The following is a 22836-nucleotide window of genomic DNA, read 5'->3' as shown; positions in this document are numbered from 1 at the left end:
TGGATAGGTTGGAGAGTGCAACACAGTCACACAGGCTTCACACATAACCAGGGATTCTCTCACTGTTTATGTGCAAATGGATGAAAGTCAATTAAGACAGATGGCTCCTCAGAAAGTTTCCTCCAGTGCCCTTAAACTGAATGCTGAAACCACATTTCCTGCATATCTATGCCTTTGTGTGAACTCTGATGTTGAAAAGGGTTAGGTTTTTCCTACAAAAGATATTCCACATTCAGTGCACTCTTAAGGCCTTTCTCCAATATGACCTTTCTGATGACAACGCAGTTTGGATGTGGTAATAAAAGATTTTCCGCATTCACTGCACACGTAAGGCCTTTCTCCAGTGTGAACTCTCTGATGATAATGGAGAGTGGAACTACAAGTAAAAGATTTACCACATTCACTGCACTCATAAGGCCTTTCTCCTGTGTGAATTCTCTGGTGTATTATGAGGTTATTTCTTTGGATAAAGGATTTCCCACATTCACTACACTCATATGGTCTTTCTCCAGAATGAACTCTTTGATGATAATGGAGATCAGACCTAGAGATAAAAGATTTCCCACATTCACTGCACTCATAGGGTCTTTCTCCAGTGTGAGCTCTCTGATGATAACGAAGGCTAGAGCTAAAGGTAAAAGATTTCCCACATTCATTGCACACATAAGGCCTTTCTCCTGTGTGAATTCGCTGGTGTAAGATGAGGTTATTTCTTCGATTAAAGGACTTCCCACATTCACTGCACTCAAAAGGCCTTTCTCCGGTGTGGACTCTCCAGTGTTGAATGAGTGTCCACCTATTGTTAAAAGACTTCCCACATTCAGTGCACTTAAAAGGCTTTTCACCAGTGTGGGCTTTCTGGTGTTGATTCAATTGGGATCCATACTTAAACAATTTCCCACACTCAGTACACTCATAAGGCCTTTCTCCTGTGTGAACTCTCTGATGTTGAATGAGAACCCACCTATTGTTAAAAGATTTTCCACATTCACTACATTCATAAGGCCTTTCTCCAGTGTGAACTCTTTGATGATAATGGAGGTTAGAGCTAGTGGTAAAAGTCTTCCCACATTGACTGCATGCATAAGGCCGTTCTCCTGTGTGAGATCTCTGATGATACCTGAGGGCAGGCCTAGAGACAAAAGATTTCTCACAGTCACTACACTCATAAGGCCTTTCTCCTGTGTGAGATCTCTGATGGTAAGTGAGGGCTGAGCTAGAGGTAAAAGATTTCGAACATTCACTACACACATAACTGTTTTCTCCACTGTGCCATGTGTGGGGAGAAATGAGGACAGATTTGTGGCTTAAGAATTTCCCACATTTGCTGCACTTGTACTGCATTGCCCCAGTCTGAATGCTTTGATGTTGACACAGGGTTGAGCTTTGCCTGAAGGATTTTCCAGATTCACCACACACATGAATCCATTCTCCAGCGTGGACTCTCTGGTGCACAACAAATGAGGATTTGTACCTGAATGCTTTCCCACATTCACTGCACACAAAACAAGGTCTTCCAGTGCGGACAACCTCGTCCTGAACAAGTGTACGTGGGGGACTAAGGACTTTCTTGCATTCTTCCCATGTGTGATGACTTTTCCTGCCATGTGAGGTTGACTCGCACTGAGTGACTATGTTTGGCTTCTTCACAGCTTGTTGCTGCAGGTGAACCATGATGGTCAGGGAGTCCTTTTCAAAATCCCTGCAGGTAAATGGCTTCTGTGACACATGGAAGCTGCAGCTCTTCACAAACGAGGCCTTGTCCACACTGCTTCTGAGGGTTTTCTCTCCCATGTGCTGCTCCGGGTGCTGCTGAAAGTTTGCACTAAAACAGAATTGTTTCACACATGCTCCACACCTCAACAGTTTCTGGATGTGTTGTGTTTCATGGTGCTCAGCCAAGCGGAAAACTGGACCACAAATCTCACAAGGGTTCATCTTCTGAGTAGACAAAGCTGCCTTCGGAGTCCTAGCCTGTGACACTCGTAGAGAAGTGATCTGTTCAGAAGGTGCCTCTGCATTCTCTGTTCCACAGCAGCAACCTGAACAGAAAGAAATGCAGCTGAAGTACATATTGACTACAGGGAAGGGTCAAGCTCATCACAAATTTGTATCTGCATCAACAACAAAACAGCCAGAAAACAATAAACAGTGGCCACGATTTCCCTGGAGATCCAGTGGTTAAAACTTCACCTTCCAATACAGGGAGTGTGGGTTCAATCCCTCGTAGGGGAGCTAATATCCCACATGCCTCTGTCAAAAACCAAAACAGAAAACAGAAACAATACTGTAACAAATTCAATAAAGATTTTAAAAATAGTCCACATCAAAATCTTAAAACAAAAACAGCAATCAAATTAGACCGAATCTTATGTTGTCAAAAAGAGACTCACACATCAGTACTAAGGACACAAAGAGCTCAAAATGAAGGCAACATAAAGATACTCCATGCAAATGGAAAACTGGAAGTCAGCATAAATACTGTATAGCTTCAGACAAAACAAACATTAAGTGAAAAACTGCTGCAAAAGACAAATGATATCACGATATAATGATAAAAGAGTTAATCAAGGGTCTATAACAATAGTTAGTGTATATGCATTGAGCATCGTAGCATGAAAATGTATGCATCAAATGTTAACCAATCTAAAAGCAGGAATAACAACCCAATAACAAGGGATTTCATAGAACTTTCCTGGTGGTCTGGTGGTTAGGAATTTACCTTGCCATGCAGGGGACAGGGGTTTGATCCCCAGTAGGTAATTAAGATCTCACATGCTGCAGAGCTACTAAGCTGGCATGCTACAATTTCTGAGCCCATGAGTTCCAGAGCCAGCTCACCACAGTGGAGGGCCTGTGTGCTGTGAATACTGAAGCCCATGCGCCGCAACTAGGGAGTCCATGTACCTTAACAAAAGATTCCAAATGAATAAACAAAAAAGATCCTGTGTATTGCAACTAAGACCTGACACAGTCAAATAAATAAATAAAATTAGGGGGGGAAAAAAAGAGCTAGAGACTTCAATATTCTCCTTTCAACAATAGGTAGATCATCCAGACAGAAATTCAGTCAAACTTTGCACTTGAACATATACTTTAGATCAAATGGACATATACAAAATATAACGTCCAACTGCAGCAGAATACACATTCTCCTCAACTGCATACAGAACACTGCCCAGAGCAGATCATATGCTATAGGTTATAAAACCAGGTCTAACAAACTTAAGGAGATTGAAATAATATAAAGTATCTTTGCTGACCACAATGGATTGAAGCAAAAAATCAGTAACAAGGAGGAAACTGGGAAAATTCACAAATATGTGGAAATTAAACAACAGAATCATGGAAAAATAATGGATCTCAGAAGAAACCAAAAAATACCTTAGCAGTTCAAAGAGGGAAACTTAGAGCAATAACTGCTTACTGTAGGCATATATAGGAAAATAAAAATCTTGGCTTCACAGGTGACTTCTACCAAACATTCAAAAAAGATTAAATACCTACCCTTTTCAAACTTTCAAAATATTGGAGAAAGGAATGCTTCCTAGCTCATTTTACAATGGCAACATCACCAGATACCAAGCCAGATGAAGACAACACAGAGAAAATTATAGGGCAGCATCTCTGATAAACACAGATGCAAAAATCCTGAACAAAATATTAACTCTGAATTAAGTGGGTAAAGAAGGAACATACCTCAACATAATAAAAATCACAGATGGAAAATCCTTCAGCTGACATCAAGCTCAATGGTGAAATGTCAAAAGCTATCCCTCTAAAATCAGGAACAAGAAAAGGATGTCCACGATCTCCACTCTTATTCGATGTAATATCGAAAGTCCTAGCAAAGAGCAGTCAGGCAAGGGGAGGGGAAAAAAAAAGGAAAAAAACGCATCCAAAACGGAGAGGCAGAAGTAAAACTTTCACTATTTGCAGATATCATGGTTTTACACATAGAAAACTCGAAGGACTCCACCAATAATCTATTAGAAATAACCAACCAAGTTGCAGGGTACAAAATCAACATACAAAAAGAAGTTCAATTTCTAAACTTGAACAGTGAGCTAGCAAAAAAATTAAAACAATACCACTTATAATTCCAACAAAAAGAATAACATACCTAGGAATATTTAACCAAGAAGGATGAAGACCTATACATGAAAAACTCTAAGACATTGTTGAAACATTGAAAAAGATACAAATGGAAAGAAATTACGTGCTCACTGACTGGATGAATTAACATTATTAAATTTAAATTAAAAAAAAAAACTTGAAAAAAAAAAAAAAAAAGTCCATACTACCTAACGCAATCTACAGATTGAATGCAATCTCAATCAAAATCCCAAGGACATTTTTCACAGAAATAGAACAAAAAATCTGACAATTTATATATAAAACCACAAAACTTAGCAAATAGCCAAAGGATTATTATAAAATAAACAAAAAAATTCAAGAAAACAAAGCTAGGGGAATTCCCTAGAGATCTGATGGTTAGGACTCAGCGCTTTCACTGCAATGACCCAGGTTCAATCCCTGGTCAAGGAACTAAGTTGACCTGCTTGCTTCAACTAGAGAAAGTCCAAATGCAGTAATGAAGACTCAGCACAGCCAAAAATAAACGAATCTATAAAAAAAATTTAACACCCCCCCCCCTCACCCCGCACAGGGTGGTCCAGTGGTTAAGAATCCAACTGCCAATGCATGGGACACAAGTTTGACCCCTGGTGCAGAAAGATTCCATGTGCTGAAGGGTAACTGAGCCCAAGCACCACAACTAGTGAAGCCCACCTGCCCTAGAGCCTGTGCTCCCCAACAGAAGAAGGCACTGTAGTAAGGAGCCTATGCGTCTTTCAATCAGTGCTAATGAGGTGGATGAAACTGGAGTCTATTATACAGAGTGAAGTAAGTCACAAAGAAAAACACAAATACAGTATATTAACACATATATATGGAATCTAGAAAGATGGTAACGATGACCCTATATGCGAGACAGCAAAAGAGACACAGATGTAAAGAACAGACTGCTGGACTCTATGGGAGAAGGCGAGGGTGGGATGATTTGAGAGAATAGCATTGAAACATGCATATTATATGTGAAACAGATCGCCAGCCCAGGTTTGATGCATGAGACAGGGTACTCACGGCTGGTGCACTGGGATGACCCTGAGGGATGGGATGGGGAGGTGGGTGGGAGGGGTGTTCAGGATGGGGAACCCATGTACACCCATGGCTGATTCATGTCAATGTAGGGCAAAACCCACTACAATATTGTGAAGTAATTAGCCTCCAATTAAAAAAAAGAAGCCCGTGCGTCACAACTGGAGTCGCCCCCACTGATCTCAGCTAGAGAAACCTCACTCAGCAACAAAACTCAGTACAGCCAAAAACAATTTCTTTTTAAAATGAGGGGTAACATGCTAGCAAGGACACACAGAAAAGGGAACCATTGCACATGGTTGCAAAGAATGTACATTAACGTAGTCATGGAAAATACCACAAATATTCATCAAAATATTGAAAGTAGAACTACCATATTATCAAACACACCAACTTCTGGGTATATATCCCAAGGAACAAAACCAGTATCTTCATGAAACAGGTGCATGTGCATATTCTTTGCAGGATTATTCAAAAGAGCCAAGATACAGAAACATTTTAAAGTGTTCATTACTGGATGAAGTGATAAAATATGGTACACACACAAACATGTACCAACTTTCCCATGATTATGTGTGCAGGAATATTCAGACAAGAAAAAGGAAAAACTGTCACTTGCAACAAGCATGAGCCTAGAGGACATTATGCTAAATGAAATAAGCCACGGAGAGAAGAACAAATAGTTTATTAAATATAGAATCTTTAAAAAAGTCAAACTTAGAGAAGCATAAAGTAGAATGCCAAATATTGAGAGCTAGAAAAACGGGGAGATGGTAAAAAACATTACGTTATGAGTAAGTTCTAAGAACCAAATGTGCAGAATAGTGACTATAGTCATTAATATTGTATTGTATAATTGAAATTTGCTAACAAATCCTAAGTATTCTCACACACACAAAAGAAAAAAAAGTTATGTCTGGTGATACGTGTGTTAATAAATTTCATGGTGATAATTGTTTCATTATATATATATATATATAACCACTACATTATATATATTAAGTACATACAATTTTATCAGTTATATCTCAATAAAGTTGGGACGACAGGACGAAATGGAAACAAGAGGTCTAAACATCATAAAAAGAACTTTATAGGAGAGAGATCAAGAGTAGCCAATGCTCACGTAAGTAGTCCCCATGACAACGGCTGCAATTCCATAAACAGGCAGAAACAGAATTGTCAGCTAAAGGAGGGGCCACAGCAACCGCATGGATCTGGACACACTGACCCATTCAGGGAAAGGGCGAGCAAGCTGCACCCAAAGGCCTTACTGCAAGACTATGAACCACAAACCCTTCCCTGTGACAGTTGAGTATAGCAGGTATTAGGGCTGTAGGGGAGAAAAAAGGGCAGTGCAAACACCCCAGCCCTATTAACCACAACTACCCAGAACACTGGGGAAGCAAGCAGTGCCTACACCATGTGAGGACAGAGCACCTCCTGGGGCGTGAGGCAGGATACAGAGGCCAGCCCAGGTCAGTAGGGAGGCTGAAGGTCTTACCCAGTGAGGATATAAGTGCATAGTTCTCCAGCATCACATCCAGATACAGGCGTCTCTGAGCCTCATCAAGGAGCCTCCATTCCTCCCAGGAGAAGTACACAGCAACATCTGGAAAGGTCACACTACCCTGTGGTGAAGGGGGACAAATGAAACCTTGAACATTCTCTAAGAATCCACAACACATCTCTCCAAACACCTATGCCATTCCCATCCTCCACTGGTGCCACTGATGCCTTCTCTCTCTTCACCACTGCTTTACTCACTGTGTTCAGCCCTCAGCAGTAACTGGGCGGGGGGCAGTACTACAAGGCTTCTCCAGAATTTTGTGCACACAGATGCCATCTAAACTCTGGGTTTGGCCTGCAATGTCCTGTCCCTCCAAACCAAGCAATTCCCCTAGAGTCTCCCAAATTATGGGAATCCAGACACAGCCAAAGATAAGCTCATGCTTCACCTGTAAATACTCAACTTCAGGAACCTGAGGCCATCAGTTCACACTTCCTCTCAATGGGCACATCATTCTGTAGGTAGCACTCTCTCACAATTTCAGACTCTACAGTTGCACTTCCACAGCACTGCCATCTCCCTGCACCACACCACAGCATTCTTCCTGAACATACACGCACACCTGGTGCTTGGCATCCAGAGGATGCTTGAGAATTTAAAGAAGAGTCACTACAACCCCAGCCCTCTGATGGATCTGACACCAGACTAAGCCACACATGCTGCTTAGATCTTGCCACCTGCTGCCAGTCCTTCCTTCAATATTCCCTACCCTAAAACCACATATGATTTTCACATTCCCATAACTCTCTTCAACTTCTTTACTGACAGCTTTGCCCTTTCAACAACCACAACGTGCCTCTCTCCACTCAACCTTTGTAAAAAAAAATCCAGCCCTAAAAATCTCCCCTCCAGTCATAGTGACGCACAAATGACATCTGCTCCAGACCTTATCCACTAGCAAGACTGAAACATCCCAGTCCCTGTCAAAGTTCACTGCAACATTCTGGAGAAGTCATACAGTACTAAATGAGAAGCAGCCCCAGCCTTACTGCCTTCTTGTCTCAATTACTTCTGGGTCTTATCATAGACTCCATTCATCCCACTGAAGCCTTGGCCGCCTGCCAAGTTGACCTCTCTTCCACGGGTCCCACGGCCACTTCTCACTTCACTTGGGTTTGCAATGCCCTACAAACCCTGAGCAAAAGTACTACTCCTTAGCACACACCCTAGTCTTTCTGACCTACTAATACCATGGCCACTATAACCTGCATTCCCCTCCTAAATGTGATCCACAGCTCCACTTGTGTCCACACAATGGTCATCACTTCTGAAAATTTCCATTCCTGAATACGTCCCCCAGTTTTCCAGACCTGCCTAGTCAACTGCCCATGTTGCCTACACTCAGTCTTCTCGGAAACATTTCAGACTCTTCAGAGAGCCAAAACAAACTCATAATATTTCCAAGGAAAATTAACCTGCTGCTAAGGTCCCCATCCAGTTGATGGGTCTACCACTAGGGCCAAAACCCAAGAGTCATCCCTTACAACTGCCTTTCTCTTGTCACCAACAACACCCACAATTTTATTTGTCCCTTTGTATGAGAGCAGGATGAGAACAACCCTTAGCAGGCAGCCATGGCTGTGCCTCATTACTCTGCGCTCTGTAACTAGGCAACAAGTCTTGCTCAGCCACTGGTCAGTGCCTCAGAGGACCCTCCCCACAAGCAACCAACTGTCAATGAGTGACCTTTAGGGAAGTGATTCAGTCAAGGGTCAGTGGTGTGGTGATCATCAGCTGGCGAGTGAGCTAGGACACAGATTCAGGCCTTCTTCTGGAGGCCCTCCAGCGCAACCAGGCTTGGGCCAGTGGGTCACCTGGAGAGTCCAGGAAACAGGCTGGGGATTACGTCCTGCAGGGCTTCAGCGCCCTCGTAAGTCCCTCTACTAGCCGTGGCCCAGGCCGTGAGGCAGTAGTGAACCTCTCTCCCATCCTTGTCTCTGAGATGTAACAGCAGTGGCCGTTACATGGTTTGCAGTCTGTGAGAACTGGTTTCCCACTTTGGGCAGTCGGAAGAGCCTGAGTTGGATTATAAAGAAAGCTGAGCACTGAAGAGTTGATGCTTTTGTCCTGTGGTGTTGGGAGAAGACTCTTCAGAGTCCCTTAGATAGCAAGAAGATCAAACCAGTAAATCCTAAAGGAAATCAGTCCTGAATAGTCGTTGGAAGGACTGATGCTGAAGCTGAAACTCCAATACTTTGGCCACCTGATGCGAAGAGTTGACTCATTGGAAAAGACTCTGATGCTGGGAGGGATTGGGGGCAGGGGGAGAAGGGGACGACAGAGGATGAGATGGCTGGATGGCATCACCGACTCAATGGACATGAATTTGAGTAAGCTCTGGGAGTTGGTGATGAACAGAGAAGCCTGGCATGCTGCAATCCATGGGGTCGCAGAGTCAGATACGACTAAGTAACTGAACTGAACTGAAGAGACTGAGGGCCAGTTGGGTTGGGTGCCTGGCTCCCTCAGGGATGACAGTGGGGCGAGTCTGGGGAACCTGGCCTTGAAGGAGCTGCCAACTGCAATCTGCCTCCTCTTAGCTAGGACTGAGACATTGGCGGGTGAAAGTTGTGCCTTGGGACTTTGCCCTTTCTTGTCAGGACAGAGAATAACATTCATCTGGTAGAGACTTATAGGAACATCCTTACCTGACCATGAACTGATCCCAAGAACAAAGGATCTGACATGAGAAATTTACAACAACTAACCACGTCCCACGTCACCTTTTGCTTTTAAAGGGCCTTGCTGAAAGCTTTCAGTAACTTTGGGGCTCTTAGGGCATAAGCCACCCATCTCCTTGTACAAATCTGTAGTAAATCTCTGTTCGAAACTCTGTTTTAATATTGATGGGCCTGACTGTGTGTGGGGCACAAGGACTTGCGATTTTGGTAACACCTTCTCAAAAAATTGATCCAGAATTCAACCACTTTTCACACATCCAAGGTAGTCACTCTGGCCCATCAATACACACCCAGGCTATTACAATTAATACCTCTGTGCTTCCTGTCTCCTTCCTCCCTCTCCTACTTTTTTTTTTTTTTTTCTTGCCAGTCAGAGGGAGCCTATTTTGGTCTGCATGCAATCACTTCCCGCTTGCAATTCAAACCCTCTATTATCTATGAGATAAATGGTCTTTTCTTTTTTTTTGGCCGCACGGTGGGACTTGTGAGATCTTAGTTCCCCAACCAGGGGTTGAACCGGGGCCCTCGGCCAAGAGAGGCGGAATCCTAACCACAGGGCTGCCAGGAAATTTCCATAAATGGCCAACCTTTCTTGCAGCAACACTGCAACCTTGACTGGTCCAGCTGCAACTTGCTCCTAGCAGAAACTGCTAGGAGGATGGAGAATTGCTATACCTTAGTCCCTGTCTGGAGAAGGCAACGGCACCCCACTCCAGTACTTTTGCCTAGAAAATCCCATGGAGGAAGGAGCCTGGTAGGCTGCAGTCCATGGGGTCGCTAAGAGTAGGACACGACTGAGCGACCTCATTTTCACTTTCATGCATTGGAGAAGGAAATGGCAACCCACTCCAGTGTTCTTGCCTGGAGACTCCCAGGGACGGGGAAACCTGGTGGGCTGCCGTTTATGGGGTCGCACAGAGTCGGACACGACTGAAGCGACTTAGCAGCAGCAGCAGCCCCTGGTCAGTACCACCTCCAAATCTCTGCGCCTGCAGGTCCTCCGCCCGTCACCCTCTCCCACGCGCATTCACAGTCTGTCAGACACAGAGCCCCACCCAAGTCGGCCTCACCGGCCTGGATCCCAGGGACTGGGCTGTGGGCACGTGAGCAGGCGCCCCCAACCCCCTCGACGCTCGGGGCTTTAGTGTCAGGTGGGGTGAGGGCGGTGAAGGCCCAGGGGGACCACCGTTTACCTGAGGCGGGTCCCTTAGTGCCGCCGCCATCGGACTCTGTGGGCGGAGCGGGGCCGGGAGCAGCTGGAGTACCCCGCCCGGCGCGGCCCCTCCGGGTCTTAGCGCGGCGCACCCTGGGCCGCGTTACCGAGCCTCACGCCCGCCTCTCTGCAGCGGGTACCTTCTCAGTCTCATCCCCGCTTCCCAGCACGAGTAACCGAAGCGCTTGAATTATGAAAAAGCTCTAGCACTTTCAAAATGACGCTCATAGCGTCGCAGCCGGAAGTCCCGCCCAGACATTATTGCCTCACAGGAAAATGCGGCTTCTCTTTGTCTTAATTGGCTGATCGTCGAAGCCACCCATCGCACAGCCGCCTGGGTAATGTATTTCCCACAGATACACGAACCAAGGTCCCGATTGAATTATCCCTGACGTCCAGGAGAAAAGGCGAAGCTACACTGTGAGATTTGCTAAAATAACAACCTAAGTCCAGAGACTGAGGTGGGGCGTCCCTTCTTGAAGAGAATGCACTCAGATGTTTGAGGATTACTATCTGTAGATAGCATATTCAAAAGCAGAGACATTACTTTGCCAACAAAGGTCCGTCTAGTCAAGGCTATGGTTTTTCCTGTGGTCATGTATGGATGTGAGAGTTGGGCTGTGAAGAAGGCTGAGCGCCTAAGAATTGATGCTTTTGAACTGTGGTGTTGGAGAAGACTCTTGAGAGTCCCTTGGACTGCAAGGAGATCCAACCAGTCCATTCTGAAGGAGATCAGCCCTGGGATTTCTTTGGAAGGACTGATGCTAAAGCTGAAACTCCAGTACTTTGGCCACCTCATGCGAAGAGTTGACTCATTGGAAAAGACTCTGATGCTGGGAGGGATTGGGGGCAAGAGAAGGGGACGACAGAGGATGAGATGGTTAGATGGCATCACCGACTCGATGGACTTAAGTCTCAGTGAACTCCGGGAGTTGGTGATGGACAGGGAGGCCTGGTGTGCTGCGATTCATGGGGTCGCAAAGAGTCGGACACGACTGAGCGACTGAACTGAACTGAAGTCCCCCTAAGTGGTTCCTACAGTATTGTTTACTCACAAGGAAAAGAAAATTCTGATTAACCAATGGACCACTTCCCATACATGGTGTGATGAGGCTTCCAAATGCAATTTAGACTAACAATGCCTCCTTTAAAGATGTTAGTTAAGGGTATCTTCTTAGATCCATTTGTTGCTAAAATGTCAATAACCTAAAATGGAAAATGAAATACAACAAACTAAATGCTGTATAAAATGAATACTTGTATAATCACATAGTCAAAACCTATTTCAAATCAATTTATAACACAGAATTTTGACTACACTTACACTTGGGGAAATAAAGCTGGCCAGCCAAATGAGAGCACTCACGGCCTATCTATTCAGAGCTACAAGTCATGGCTTGAAAATGTTGAGTATCTAGATTTAGGAATCAAGAAACAAGGTCAGGGAACTATATTGAATACTGTGTGATAAATCATAGTAGAAAAGAATATTTTTTAAAAAAGAATGTATATATGCATATAACTGTGTCACCGTGCTGTACAGCAGATTGGCACATACTATAATAAAAATTTTTTTAAGTGATCAAGAATATTAATGATTAAACTTTAAAAGTATATGCTGTATGTGGCTACTGCATTGTGTACAGTACACAAAGTGTTTATGAAATACTCCCACATTAAAAAAACAATTATTTTTTATGCCAGAGAGGTCACATCACTGAAAAATAAATAAAATTCCAACATAAGTTTTTGCTGTTTCACTATCTTTTTTGTTAGGAAAAAAACAGAAACTTCAAAAAAAAATTTATTATTTAATTATCTTGTGGTTGCAGCTTGTAGCAGAGACTGAACCTGAGCCCTCAGCAGTGAAAGTGCCAAGCCCTAACTACTGAATTGCTAGGAAATCCCCCCAAAATTTAATAGGAATGCAGGGGTTACACTGCATTCAGTGGGGACAGCACATCCTCACTATCCTCATTTTCCTGCACAGCAACACATCTGAAGTGAAATCACATAGATACTACAAAACCACTGATATTTTCATCTCACAACAGCTTCCCTATACAAGATACATAGTTCCGAATGCCATGACAATTTCTGCACTGGCTCATCCTTCACAGCTAATAGCTGGAATATTGTGGAGGCCCTTCAATATAGACACATTTCCACAAACTTGTGGTAGCCCTTCCGCCTCCCTACAAATCCAGTGTTCCTTTAACAGATGATTCCCCCTGTCTGTACTGCATAATCTATGCTGCCACTATCTTGAATTCTAGATATGAGGATACATGGCTCCACTGCAGGACCTAGGGAACAGACTTATCTCACTAACTGGACGCAATCCATGATCCCTGGGAACAAGAAAATTTTCTTGACTTAGGAAGCAGCAACGGTATTACAACTGCCCGTCTAACGACTGATCTGAACCAACAAAATACCAATGGATCCAGGCTACAAATAAGAACCACAAATCCCTGCAGTCTTTTCTTGGAGGCGCTGGGCAGCAATGGCAACTAGGACAAAACTAGAGAGAGGTACATTCACAGCATACTGTTCCCTCTGAGGCACAGAGTGTGCAATTCCACAAAAAAACTTTTCAACCCTGATTGCTGCTAGAACCCAGTTGTTTTCAAGTCACCAGAGTGAATAAAATCCCAAGATTGAAGGAACTTAAAGAGTAAGGTCTTGCTTTTTCCTCCTCTGCTGCTAAGGTGCTTGGTTCTTCTGAGGAAGCTAAGGCCATTTTGGGATGAGGCCCTCACTTCATCCGGTGACTAGCACTGCGCCTGGCAGCCCCCACCTAGCATTCGCCCTCACCATGGCCTCAATCTCAGAGCTCACTTGCATCTACTCTGCCCTCATTCTGCATGGTCACGGAGGATAAAATCAATGCCCTCATTAAAAGCAGCCAGTGTAAATGTTGAGCCTTTCTGGCCAGGCTTGTTTGCAAAGGCTTTGGCCAATGTCAACATCGGGAGCCTCATCTGCAACGTGGGGGCTGGTGGACCTGCCATGGCAGCTGGTGCTGCACCAGCAGGAGGTCTTGCCCCCATCCATCACTGCTGCCCCAGCTGAGGAGGAGAGAGAAGCAAAGAAAGAAGAATCTGAAGAATCTGATGATGACATGGGCTTTGGTCTTTTTGACTAAACCTCTTTAGTAACATATTCAATAAAAATCTGAGCTGTCAAAAAAAAAAAAAAAAAAAAGAGTAAGGTCTTCATTTTTCACACAAACCAGTACAATGGGACGCAGGCTATTCCTGGGCTTGAGGCATGAAGAGGAGGAATATCTCATCACAGGAGTCACAACAGACACTGAGAAAAGTAGGCTCAGTTTGCAAGTCACCAGCAGAGTAGTCTAGGACAAAAACTGGTCAACTCAGAGATGTAACCCATCAAAGGAATTAGAAAGGAATGAGTGCTCAGATTTATTATGAAGGCTCCCATAAATGGGACAACATCAAAATGTTCTTCCTTGGACTCAGGGTGATTCAAATATGTACATCATGAACACCTGCCACACAACAGTGGTGAAATGGCTTTTGCTATAGAACTGGCAATGACATAAATCTGGTAAGGGTTCTGGGCAGGTTAAGAAATGCAATGAAGCTCCCATAAACCTGGAATATTAGTGGTTTGATGTCGAGAGCCGTGTTAGGCATTGCTGACAAAATGGAGGCACGGCCCTAACCCCCTTCCCTTTGTTCCGTAGGCATGGACCCGGAATGAAGGAGTTAGGCTTTGTGATTCTGACTTGTTTTTTCCTTCCCTCGGCTGAGTTGACTGAAGAGAGTATTAAGGTGCTTATTGTTTTTGAGAGGAGCATGAGAAGGCATAAAGCCTTCTGCAGCTGTGCTCAAAGAATAATTCATAAAGTTAAACACTGACATTTGTTCAAGGACTTTTACAAAAAAGTGTTGCAGGGTGAGCACACAGGCCACAGCTTGAAGCCATGGGAGGGATTGCTATCTGAAGCCCATTTGTGAGAAAAGTGTTTATGGCAAAGGAGTTTGCTGAATTTAGGGCTTGCTGCTGCTGCTGCTGCTAAATCGCTTCAGTCGTGTCCAACTCTGTGCGACCCCAGAGATGGCAGCCCACCAGGCTTCCCCATCCCTGGGGTTCTCCAGGCAAGAACACTGGAGTGGGTTGCCATTTCCTTCTCCAATGCATGAAAGTGAAAAGTGAAAGTGAAGTCGCTCAGTTGTTCCTGACTCTCAGCGACCCAATGGACTGCAGCCTACCAGGCTCCTTTGTCCATGGATTTTCCAGGCAAGAGTACTGGAGTGGGGTGCCATTGCCTTCTCCGAATTTAGGGCTTAGGAATAATTAAAATAATTAGAAGCTAAAGATTTAAGGATTGCTGTAATGTTAGCATATTCTACTATAGGTTATAGAAATTAGGGACTTTAGAGATATTATTAGCTAGAAGCCCTTTCTACGAAATAGTGAGCTTAGGATACTAGGGGCAAACAGGACTTAGAAAGATAAGAATTAAACTGAGGAATGTGGTATGCAGCCCAGACATTAGCATGAATTACAGTGTATTCACAAGGACACATGAGAAGAAGTTGATAAGAGAATCAATGAGGAAGGAGCTCCTTTTGAGGGGCAACAATGATTTTTGGAGAAAAATAAATCTGGGTCAATGGGAACTAAAAATATCAAACCTCTGACCTAATGCTTTTGTAAAAGTATAAAAGAGAATCACAAGCTTGAAATAAACAGGCAGTCCAAGAAAAAAGAGAGGCTGCCTCAGTTTCTCGCCAACACCGCTCACCCCTTCAGGTTGAATCCCTGGCTGCTGGAGATGGACTCCGGCAGTTTATTGCATGTATGAGGTCAACAGAGGCAGACAACACCCTCATAAGGGATCTCCCCAGTGTTATACTGACCAATAATTCATCCCTGCACAACTATTTTTTCTGAACTTTGTGGTATTCAATGAAATAAGAGTGAAGCCTGTGAACTCTCCAGTATGTCGGCTAGAGTTTTGGCTAAAAAAACAATTTCCCACATTAGTTACATCCGCAAGGCTATTATCCAGTGTGAACATTATGGTGTTCTATGAGACTAGAGTTGTAGGTAAAGGAATTCAAACATTTCCTACAATATAATGCCTTTCTGCAGTATGAACACTCCTGTGTTTAATGAACCTGAAGCTTTTTGCAAAGTATTTCTGACACTCATGGCACTCACACGGCTTTGATCCAATGTGAGTTCTCTGATTTTGAAAAACAGCTTGGGCTAACCAGCTTCTCAAATTTTCTTTACTTGTAAGATTTTTTCCCAGTGAACTCTCTGATGTCGAAGGAGTGAAGAACTTTGGGAAAACGCTTTCCCACATTTACTGCACTCATAAGGCCCTTCTCCAGTGTGAATTCTCCTGTGTTTAATGAAGGTGGAATTATCAGCAAAGGATTTCCCATAATCAGTGCACTTATAAGGCCTTGAACCAGTGTGAAGTCTCTGATGCTGATGAAGGGCAGAACATTGAAAGTTTTCCCACATTCACTGCACTCATAAGGTCTTTCTCCAGTGTGGATTCTCTGGTGTTGAAGGAGCATAGAGTTTTGGCTAAATGATTTCCCACATTCATTGCATTTATATGGCCTTTCCCCGGTGTGAACTCTCTGGTGTATAATGAGGTAGGACTTCTTGCCAAAGAATTTCTTACATTCCCCACACTCAAATGGCCTTTCTCTAGTGTGACCTCTTTGGAGGTCGAGATGGGACTTATTGCTAAATAATTTCCTACACTTATAAGGTCTTTCTCTAGTGTGAATTCTCCAATGTTAAATAAGGTTGGGCTTTTGCCTAAATGATTTCCCACACTCTCCACATTCATAAGGCCTTTCTCCAGTGTGAACTCTCCAATGTTGAAGGAGTGAAGAACTTTGGGAAAATGCTTTCCCACATTTACTGCACTCATAAGGCCTTTCTCCAGTGTGAATTCTCCAATGTCGAAGGAGTGAAGAACTTTGGGAAAACGCTTTCCCACATTTACTGCACTCATAAGGCCTTTCTCCAGTGTGAATTCTCCTGTGTTTAATGAAGGTGGAATTATCAGCAAAGGATTTCCCACAATCAGTGCACTTATAAGGCCTTGAACCAGTGTGAAGTCTCTGATGCTGATGAAGGGCAGAACGTTGATTGAAAGTTTTCCCGCATTCACTGCACTCATAAGGTCTTTCTCCAGTGTGGATTCTCTGATGTTGAAGGAACATAGAATTTTGGCTAAATGATTTCCCGCATTCATTGCATTTATATGGCCTTTCCCTGGTATGAACTCTCTGGTGTACAATGAGGTGTGACTTCTTGGTAACTTCTTCCCAGTTAGGATAAGTTTTTCCCCTCTGAAAGGCTGTCTCACACTCAGTTCTGTTTGACCTCTCCCAGGTGTTAGTAGCCCTTTGCTGGAGAAATTGAGACCTGGTCAAGAAGTCCTTCTCAACCACCCTGAAGACTAATGACTTTCCTGACGCATGGAATTTGCAGTTCTTCACAAATGAAGTTCTATCCACATCTCTTCTGAAGAGTTTCTCCCCTATGCACTGCTTCTGATGCTGATGAAGGTTTGTGCTGACATACAACTGTTTCCCAGACCTATGTAATTTCAGCTTTGAATGTATTGCTTGACATTCATCCAAGTACAGAAAGTCTCTCAATATTTGGACACATAGTTCACAGGGGTGGGCCTTTTTGGAGGATAGATCTGCCTTGGGAGTCCTGATCTGTGACATTCTTTGAAAAGAAACATTTTGCTCAAAAGAAGTCTTCTTGATCTCCACTTCATGGCAACAACCTAAAAGCAAGAAATGTTGGTGAAGCACATGTTGACTTTAGTGGGGCAGGGGGGAGCCCACACACCAGTGTGTGTCTGACAAACTCATGAATGAGTCCGTGTGATTATTTACAAGAACAGGGAGTTGGCTTCTTGATGACATTATCATGAGCAATACTGGGCTATAAAGGCCACAGGATGGGGGAAGACCACATGAGAAAAAAGATAACCATGTGATATGTCATAGAGAAGAAAGGCAGGGTGAAAAATTACTTAATTGTTGACAGTTAAAATATCAGTTACAGGGACTTCCTTGGTGGTCAAGTGGTAAAGAATCTGCATTACAATGCAGAGGACATGGGTTTGATCCCTAGTTGGAAAACTAAGATCCCATAAGCCACAGGCAACCAAACCCATGAGCTGCAACCTAGAGAAGCCCATGTGCCACAATGAAGACCCAGTGTAGCCATTAACAAAAAAAAAAAAAAAGGAAAAATAAATAAATAAATTAGTTACAAACAACTGCCAGCAGGACAGTGTCTGCTGGTAACACATGACTGCAATGTAGATGAGTATTTCCAGGGCCAAGAGAAAAGAACTGCAAAACAGTAGATTTTGGTCAGGAACATTTTAAGAATGGGTATGTTTGACTATAGAAAATATATGGGCCAATGTTACAGAATGAACAGATAAAGCAGGGAGGAAAATGGGTGATATAGGGAGTTCAGAGATAAGGATTAGCCACAGGTTGGACTACAAGTAGAAGAACCACAATGCAGAATTAAGTCAGCACTATTAAGAATGGAGGGGGAAAAAAAGGAGAAAAAAGTTGTGGTCACTGGAAATAGCCATCAAAATTCAAGTCGAACAGAACAAATTCCTCGTATCACTTGAACTAGCATCATGCACTCCCATAGGGTGCTACTGTACAGCAGCCCTTTGAGCCTACTTGGTTGAGTTGGAATTCATATCCAGCTTGTGGACAAATAAGAGCTCCCCACTCCACTTCCAAAATGAACAAGTGTATGGGACCTGGATGATGCAAATACAAGGGGAAAGATACCACATTGCTCAGTTGACCCATATTCATCACATCATAAACCAGAGGAAAACATTTAAATACTATTAAGAGAACTTTTGAAAGGTTCTTGCAAGAAGTGCATGCTCTACACCATAGAATTAATTCCCAGCAAAAGCAGTTACAAGGAAATGTTTATGAGAAGAAAGAAGTAGAACCTGAGGAGCACAGATTACTTGCATCTAGATGTCACCCAGTAGGAAGAGGGCAAGTATGGTGGGATATATTAGGCTGAATGGAAGATTCCTGACCCTGGATCCTTCCAGGGGAGGCTGCAGGTAGCATATGTGGGGCCTCTTCAAGGAAAACGGATGGCAGTGCAAATACCTCAGCCCAACCAACCACAGAACCAACCTAGAGTACTGGGGAAAAAAAAAAAGCAGTGACCATGGTCCTGACATGAGAAGGACAAGTTTGTCTCTGGGGAAAAGGAAAGCACAGAGACTACCTCAGGTCATGAGGAAAGGTTTGAGGTTCTTACCCAGGGAGGTTATAAGTGCCAAGTTCTCCAGCATCACATCATGGTACAGGCATCTTTGAGTCTCAACAAGGAGACCCCATTCCTCCCAGGAAAAGGTCACAGCTACATCTTCAAAGTTCACACTGACCTGCCATGATGGTGACAGATGAAACAACAAAGAGTACACCTCTGAAGAGTTGCAGTCCATTTCCCCACACATCTACCCTTTGACTGTCTATCACCCAGCCCTTCCAATTCAGAGAAGCAATCACACCCTGGCACCTTAGTGTGGTTGTCTTCCCACAGGCTCACTGATCACTATGTATAACCACCAGGAACAAGAGGCAGCTGGATGAACATATATCTCAACTATAGGCCTGGCATAGAGGGATCCACCCCCTGCTGACAAGCAATTTTCCCTGGTATGGGCATTGCCCTGGACATGCTAGCACCATCAGACATGCTCTCTCTTCAAGCACACATCACTCCTTGGGTTGCACATCCTCAGTCGCTGTATCCCATAGCCATACATGACGATGGCCACCAAAACCTCACTCTCCCATACCATAGACATCTCCTTACACTTCCCACACCTTATCTGTATTTAAATCACTTTCTCCTAATCCCAGCATAAGGCTATGATGGTGACCTAACACATGACATCTGAGACTGGACAAATGCAACTGACGGTAACATATTAATCACATAAATTCACCACTCACCACAAGGGCCCACAGGGAGCAGTACTCAAAAAAAAACAGCACAATCAGGGTCTGTGTGAAGGAATCTTTGTGGGATGAAGGGGTTGGGATGCTCCAAGGAGGATGTGACTACCTTATTTGAATAATTCTGAGGGCTACTGCTACCTAGAAGTATCTGGTTTCCTTTGTAAAAATGGTTGTTAGGCCAAGAGACATTATCCATAGGAACACTGTGAGGAAGGGAACTTGCACTCAGGTCATTTGAAGGCACCCAAGTTTCACCAAATGTCAAAGAAGCACATCACATTGAACTTAGTTAGGCTTTATACCACAACTTGGCAGGCAGTATCCACAATACAAATGGCAAAGTCAAACAGAACCCAGTATGACCACAGAACTCTCAACAATTCCCAATGGCAGTATCAGAAATCATCTATAAAGGCCTTACTGCATGACTCTGATCCTTGTCTCAGATTTAAAACAACAGAACCGTGTGTGGATCTCAGATACGCATAGTCTCATGGTACTTCTGTACTGTCCTTGATGTAAGTCAGCAATGACCACCTTTCCCTGTTCCCTTACTCTCATTCAAACTCCAGCCCCATTACTCGCCTACCCCAAGCCTAGTGATTCTTACAGATGACTTTATTGCTCGTGGCCATATAACTAGGTTGAATGAAACACGCCAGGTACCACCGAAGTTCTCACAAAACTTGATGAGCTGATAAAGTGGTAAAGAAGTACAAGTTCTGGCCTGAGTCTGGTCATATGGATGAATTACCCCTTGCTTCTTCATCTACCTCATGTTAACTCTTCTCTTGGAAGCTTTGGCTGCCTGCCAGACTATCCTGTCTCATACATCAAAACTTCTTGGCCATTTACTTATGTTTATGAAGTAAATGACACAATCACGCATGGAAGCAAGTAAGAAACCCAATCCTCTGCCCCCTTCTTCCATACCTCTTCCCTAAAAGATCTGCCACCACAGCCTGAAGCTTGCCTCTTCCAAATGTTGAGACACAGGTCATTCAGTTTGGTCTACACTGTAGTTACATTTTGGATGTCTCTAACCTGAATCACTCTCAAGAATTCCAAACTTGTATGTCAGATGTTCATTTGATGCCTCCACTCATTGGTGTCTAAAATATCTGACTCTTAACATGGTTAAAACAAAGCTCTGAATAAACACAATGAATATTACACCTACTACCAACCTGCTTATCTCTACTGATGCAGCTTCCAAATCTACAGCTGCAAAGCCAGGGGTCATCTCTGGTACCTGCGTTTCATTCCCTCACCACCCACTTTACAAAATCTAGCTGCCTCCTCTAAAAACATGCAGCTAGGGACTTCCCTGGTGGTCCAGTCATTAACACTCTGTGCTTCCAGCACAGGGGGAACATGCAAGATCACAGATTGGGGAACTAAGATCCCACATGCTGCATGGGATGGCAAAAAATAAAAATTAAAACACGCAGCCAGAATACAGCCACATTTTCCAAGGCATGTCCCTGCTCCATTAACCCTCACCTGGACTATGGTAGTACCCTCCACAATGATGGTCCTTCTTCCTCTCTCAAGCTCACAGTTTGTTTTCCACTCTAAAGCCAAATAAAGCCTTAACCACACCACCTCCATCCCACAACCGAAACTTCTAGTTTCCTTTAGAACACAAAAATTCACATCTCAGGCAGTTGTTCCTCTCCTGACTCCAACCCACCTGCTATTTAGTCCTACCTAAAAGAGAGGAGACCTGTGGGTCCTGAATATTCCTGATCTCAGTTTTACCTCTAGTCATTTGCACATCTTGGGTTAGGTTGACCTTACGCACGTTTACCATGACTGCCAGAAATGGGAACACCTCTCCATTTAACCTCTATCATGGACTCAGGACGGTAGGTTTGGCGTTTTTCAGGAACCTCAGACTCAAGGAGGGGATAAAGGACATTAAGCGTTTCCTGTGTGAATGTGTGTTAAGTTGCTTCAGTCATACCTGACTCTCTGAAACCCCATGGACTGTAGCCTAACAGGATCCTCTGTCCATGGGATTCTCCAGGCAAGGATACTCGAGTGGGTTGCCATGCCCTCCTCCAGGGGATTTTCCCAACCCAGGGATAAAACCCGTGTCTCCTATATCTCCTACATTGCAGGTAGATTCTTTACGGTGAGCCACCAGGGAAGCCCATTAAGCATCTCGGGGCGACAACAAGTCCAGGGAACATGGGGGTGAGAGCAGGCCAGTGAGGCAATGGGACACCCCCTACTTCCCTGTTTAGGTTCCATAAGCACTTCTTTAACCCTGAGAATTGTGTGAAGAGATAGGAATGCATCCAGTGTGGGATTCCACCATTCACCGTCTGTACTCCTGCCTGGCCCTGGAAGCCAGCTGACCTCAGGCTGGCTGATTAACCTCTGGGCCTCAATGCTCAGTGCTGCGTCTTACCAGCTGTGGGGCCCTGAAGGAAGATTCAACCTCCCAGGACCTCAATGTCCTCATCAACCCTCTCCACCCCGTTTTTCCTTTAAACAGCTCTTGAGGATTACATCCCGTTAATGCACTAACCCGGGGCTGACTGCGCTAACACTCTTATTTCCGGCAAGCCGAAGGCTCATGTTAGGTTTCCGGAATCCCCCCGCCTCAGTCCGACCTCCAAGCCTCTGCACCTACCGGTCCCTCCGCCTGTCCCCATCTCCCAAGCGTCATCACGCTGTCTGAGAGAGGCAGGGCTCCACCCAGCACCGCCTGACCATCCTGGAGCCCAGGGCCTGGGCTGCGCGAGCAGCCGCCTCGTGGGGCTTCAGTGTTTGATGGGATGAGGGCGGTGCGGGCCCGCAGGACGAGCGTTTACCTGAGGCTGCTCCCTCAGCGCCGCCGCCACCGCCGCCGCCATCGGACTCTGGGGGTAGCAGGGCTAGGAGAGGCGGGGAGACCCGGAGCGGCGGACCCCGGGCGGTGCCGCCGAGGTTCAGGCCCGTCTCTGTGCAGCAACGACAGCGCCCCCTCTGGGACCTTCCTGTTCCCGTCACTCGGGTCCTGACAGCCCTCGCACACCGAACAGGACCAGCGGAGTTAAAATGTCCGCCCCGAGGAGGGGGCCGGAAGTCCCGCCCCTTAGTGTTGTGCCCCAGCGGAAATAGCTTTTTTCCTGCGCCATCATTGCCTCAGCAGCGTCGCCTTCGACGCTGGGCACT

The 22836-nt window shown here is 44.6% G+C and overlaps 3 protein-coding genes and 1 pseudogene across 5 annotated transcripts in view; 1 reads left to right on the top strand and 3 right to left on the bottom strand.

Moving 5' to 3' along the window:
- LOC102390908 (zinc finger protein 345) overlaps positions 1–11250 on the bottom strand; it is a 33785-nt gene extending 22535 nt beyond the window's left edge. The window contains exon 1 of one of the 3 annotated variants that reach the window (XM_045163404.1): positions 10605–11250. In XM_045163404.1, the coding sequence (XP_045019339.1) occupies positions 10605–10634 (30 nt within the window). In that variant the 5' untranslated portion in view covers positions 10635–11250. The remainder of the gene's footprint in view (positions 1–10604) is intronic. The other 2 variants (XM_045163403.1, XM_044931789.2) reach the window with 2 other exon arrangements.
- Positions 49–22625, bottom strand: LOC102415609 (zinc finger protein 256). The gene is made up of 3 exons (XM_025269768.3): positions 22494–22625; positions 6665–6791; positions 49–2042 (listed from the first exon to the last, which is right to left on the bottom strand). The coding sequence occupies exons 1-3, from the start codon at positions 22533–22535 to the stop codon at positions 244–246; spliced, it is 1968 nt and encodes a 655-aa protein (XP_025125553.2). The 5' UTR covers positions 22536–22625; the 3' UTR covers positions 49–243.
- LOC112580362 lies at positions 13443–13810 on the top strand (annotated as a pseudogene).
- LOC123464542 (zinc finger protein 418-like) lies at positions 14900–22774 on the bottom strand. Its single transcript, XM_045163406.1, is given in 3 exon segments — positions 14900–16113; positions 16116–17426; positions 22494–22774. Coding segments are annotated over 2 exon segments (1482 nt in total). The 5' UTR covers positions 17365–17426; positions 22494–22774; the 3' UTR covers positions 14900–15880.
- Between the last annotated feature and the right edge of the window lie 62 nt (positions 22775–22836).

Source organism: Bubalus bubalis, chromosome 18, assembly GCF_019923935.1.
Source record: "Bubalus bubalis isolate 160015118507 breed Murrah chromosome 18, NDDB_SH_1, whole genome shotgun sequence".
NCBI classification, from domain to species: Eukaryota; Metazoa; Chordata; class Mammalia; order Artiodactyla; family Bovidae; genus Bubalus; species Bubalus bubalis.
This window is presented reverse-complemented; position numbering and strand designations above follow the sequence as displayed.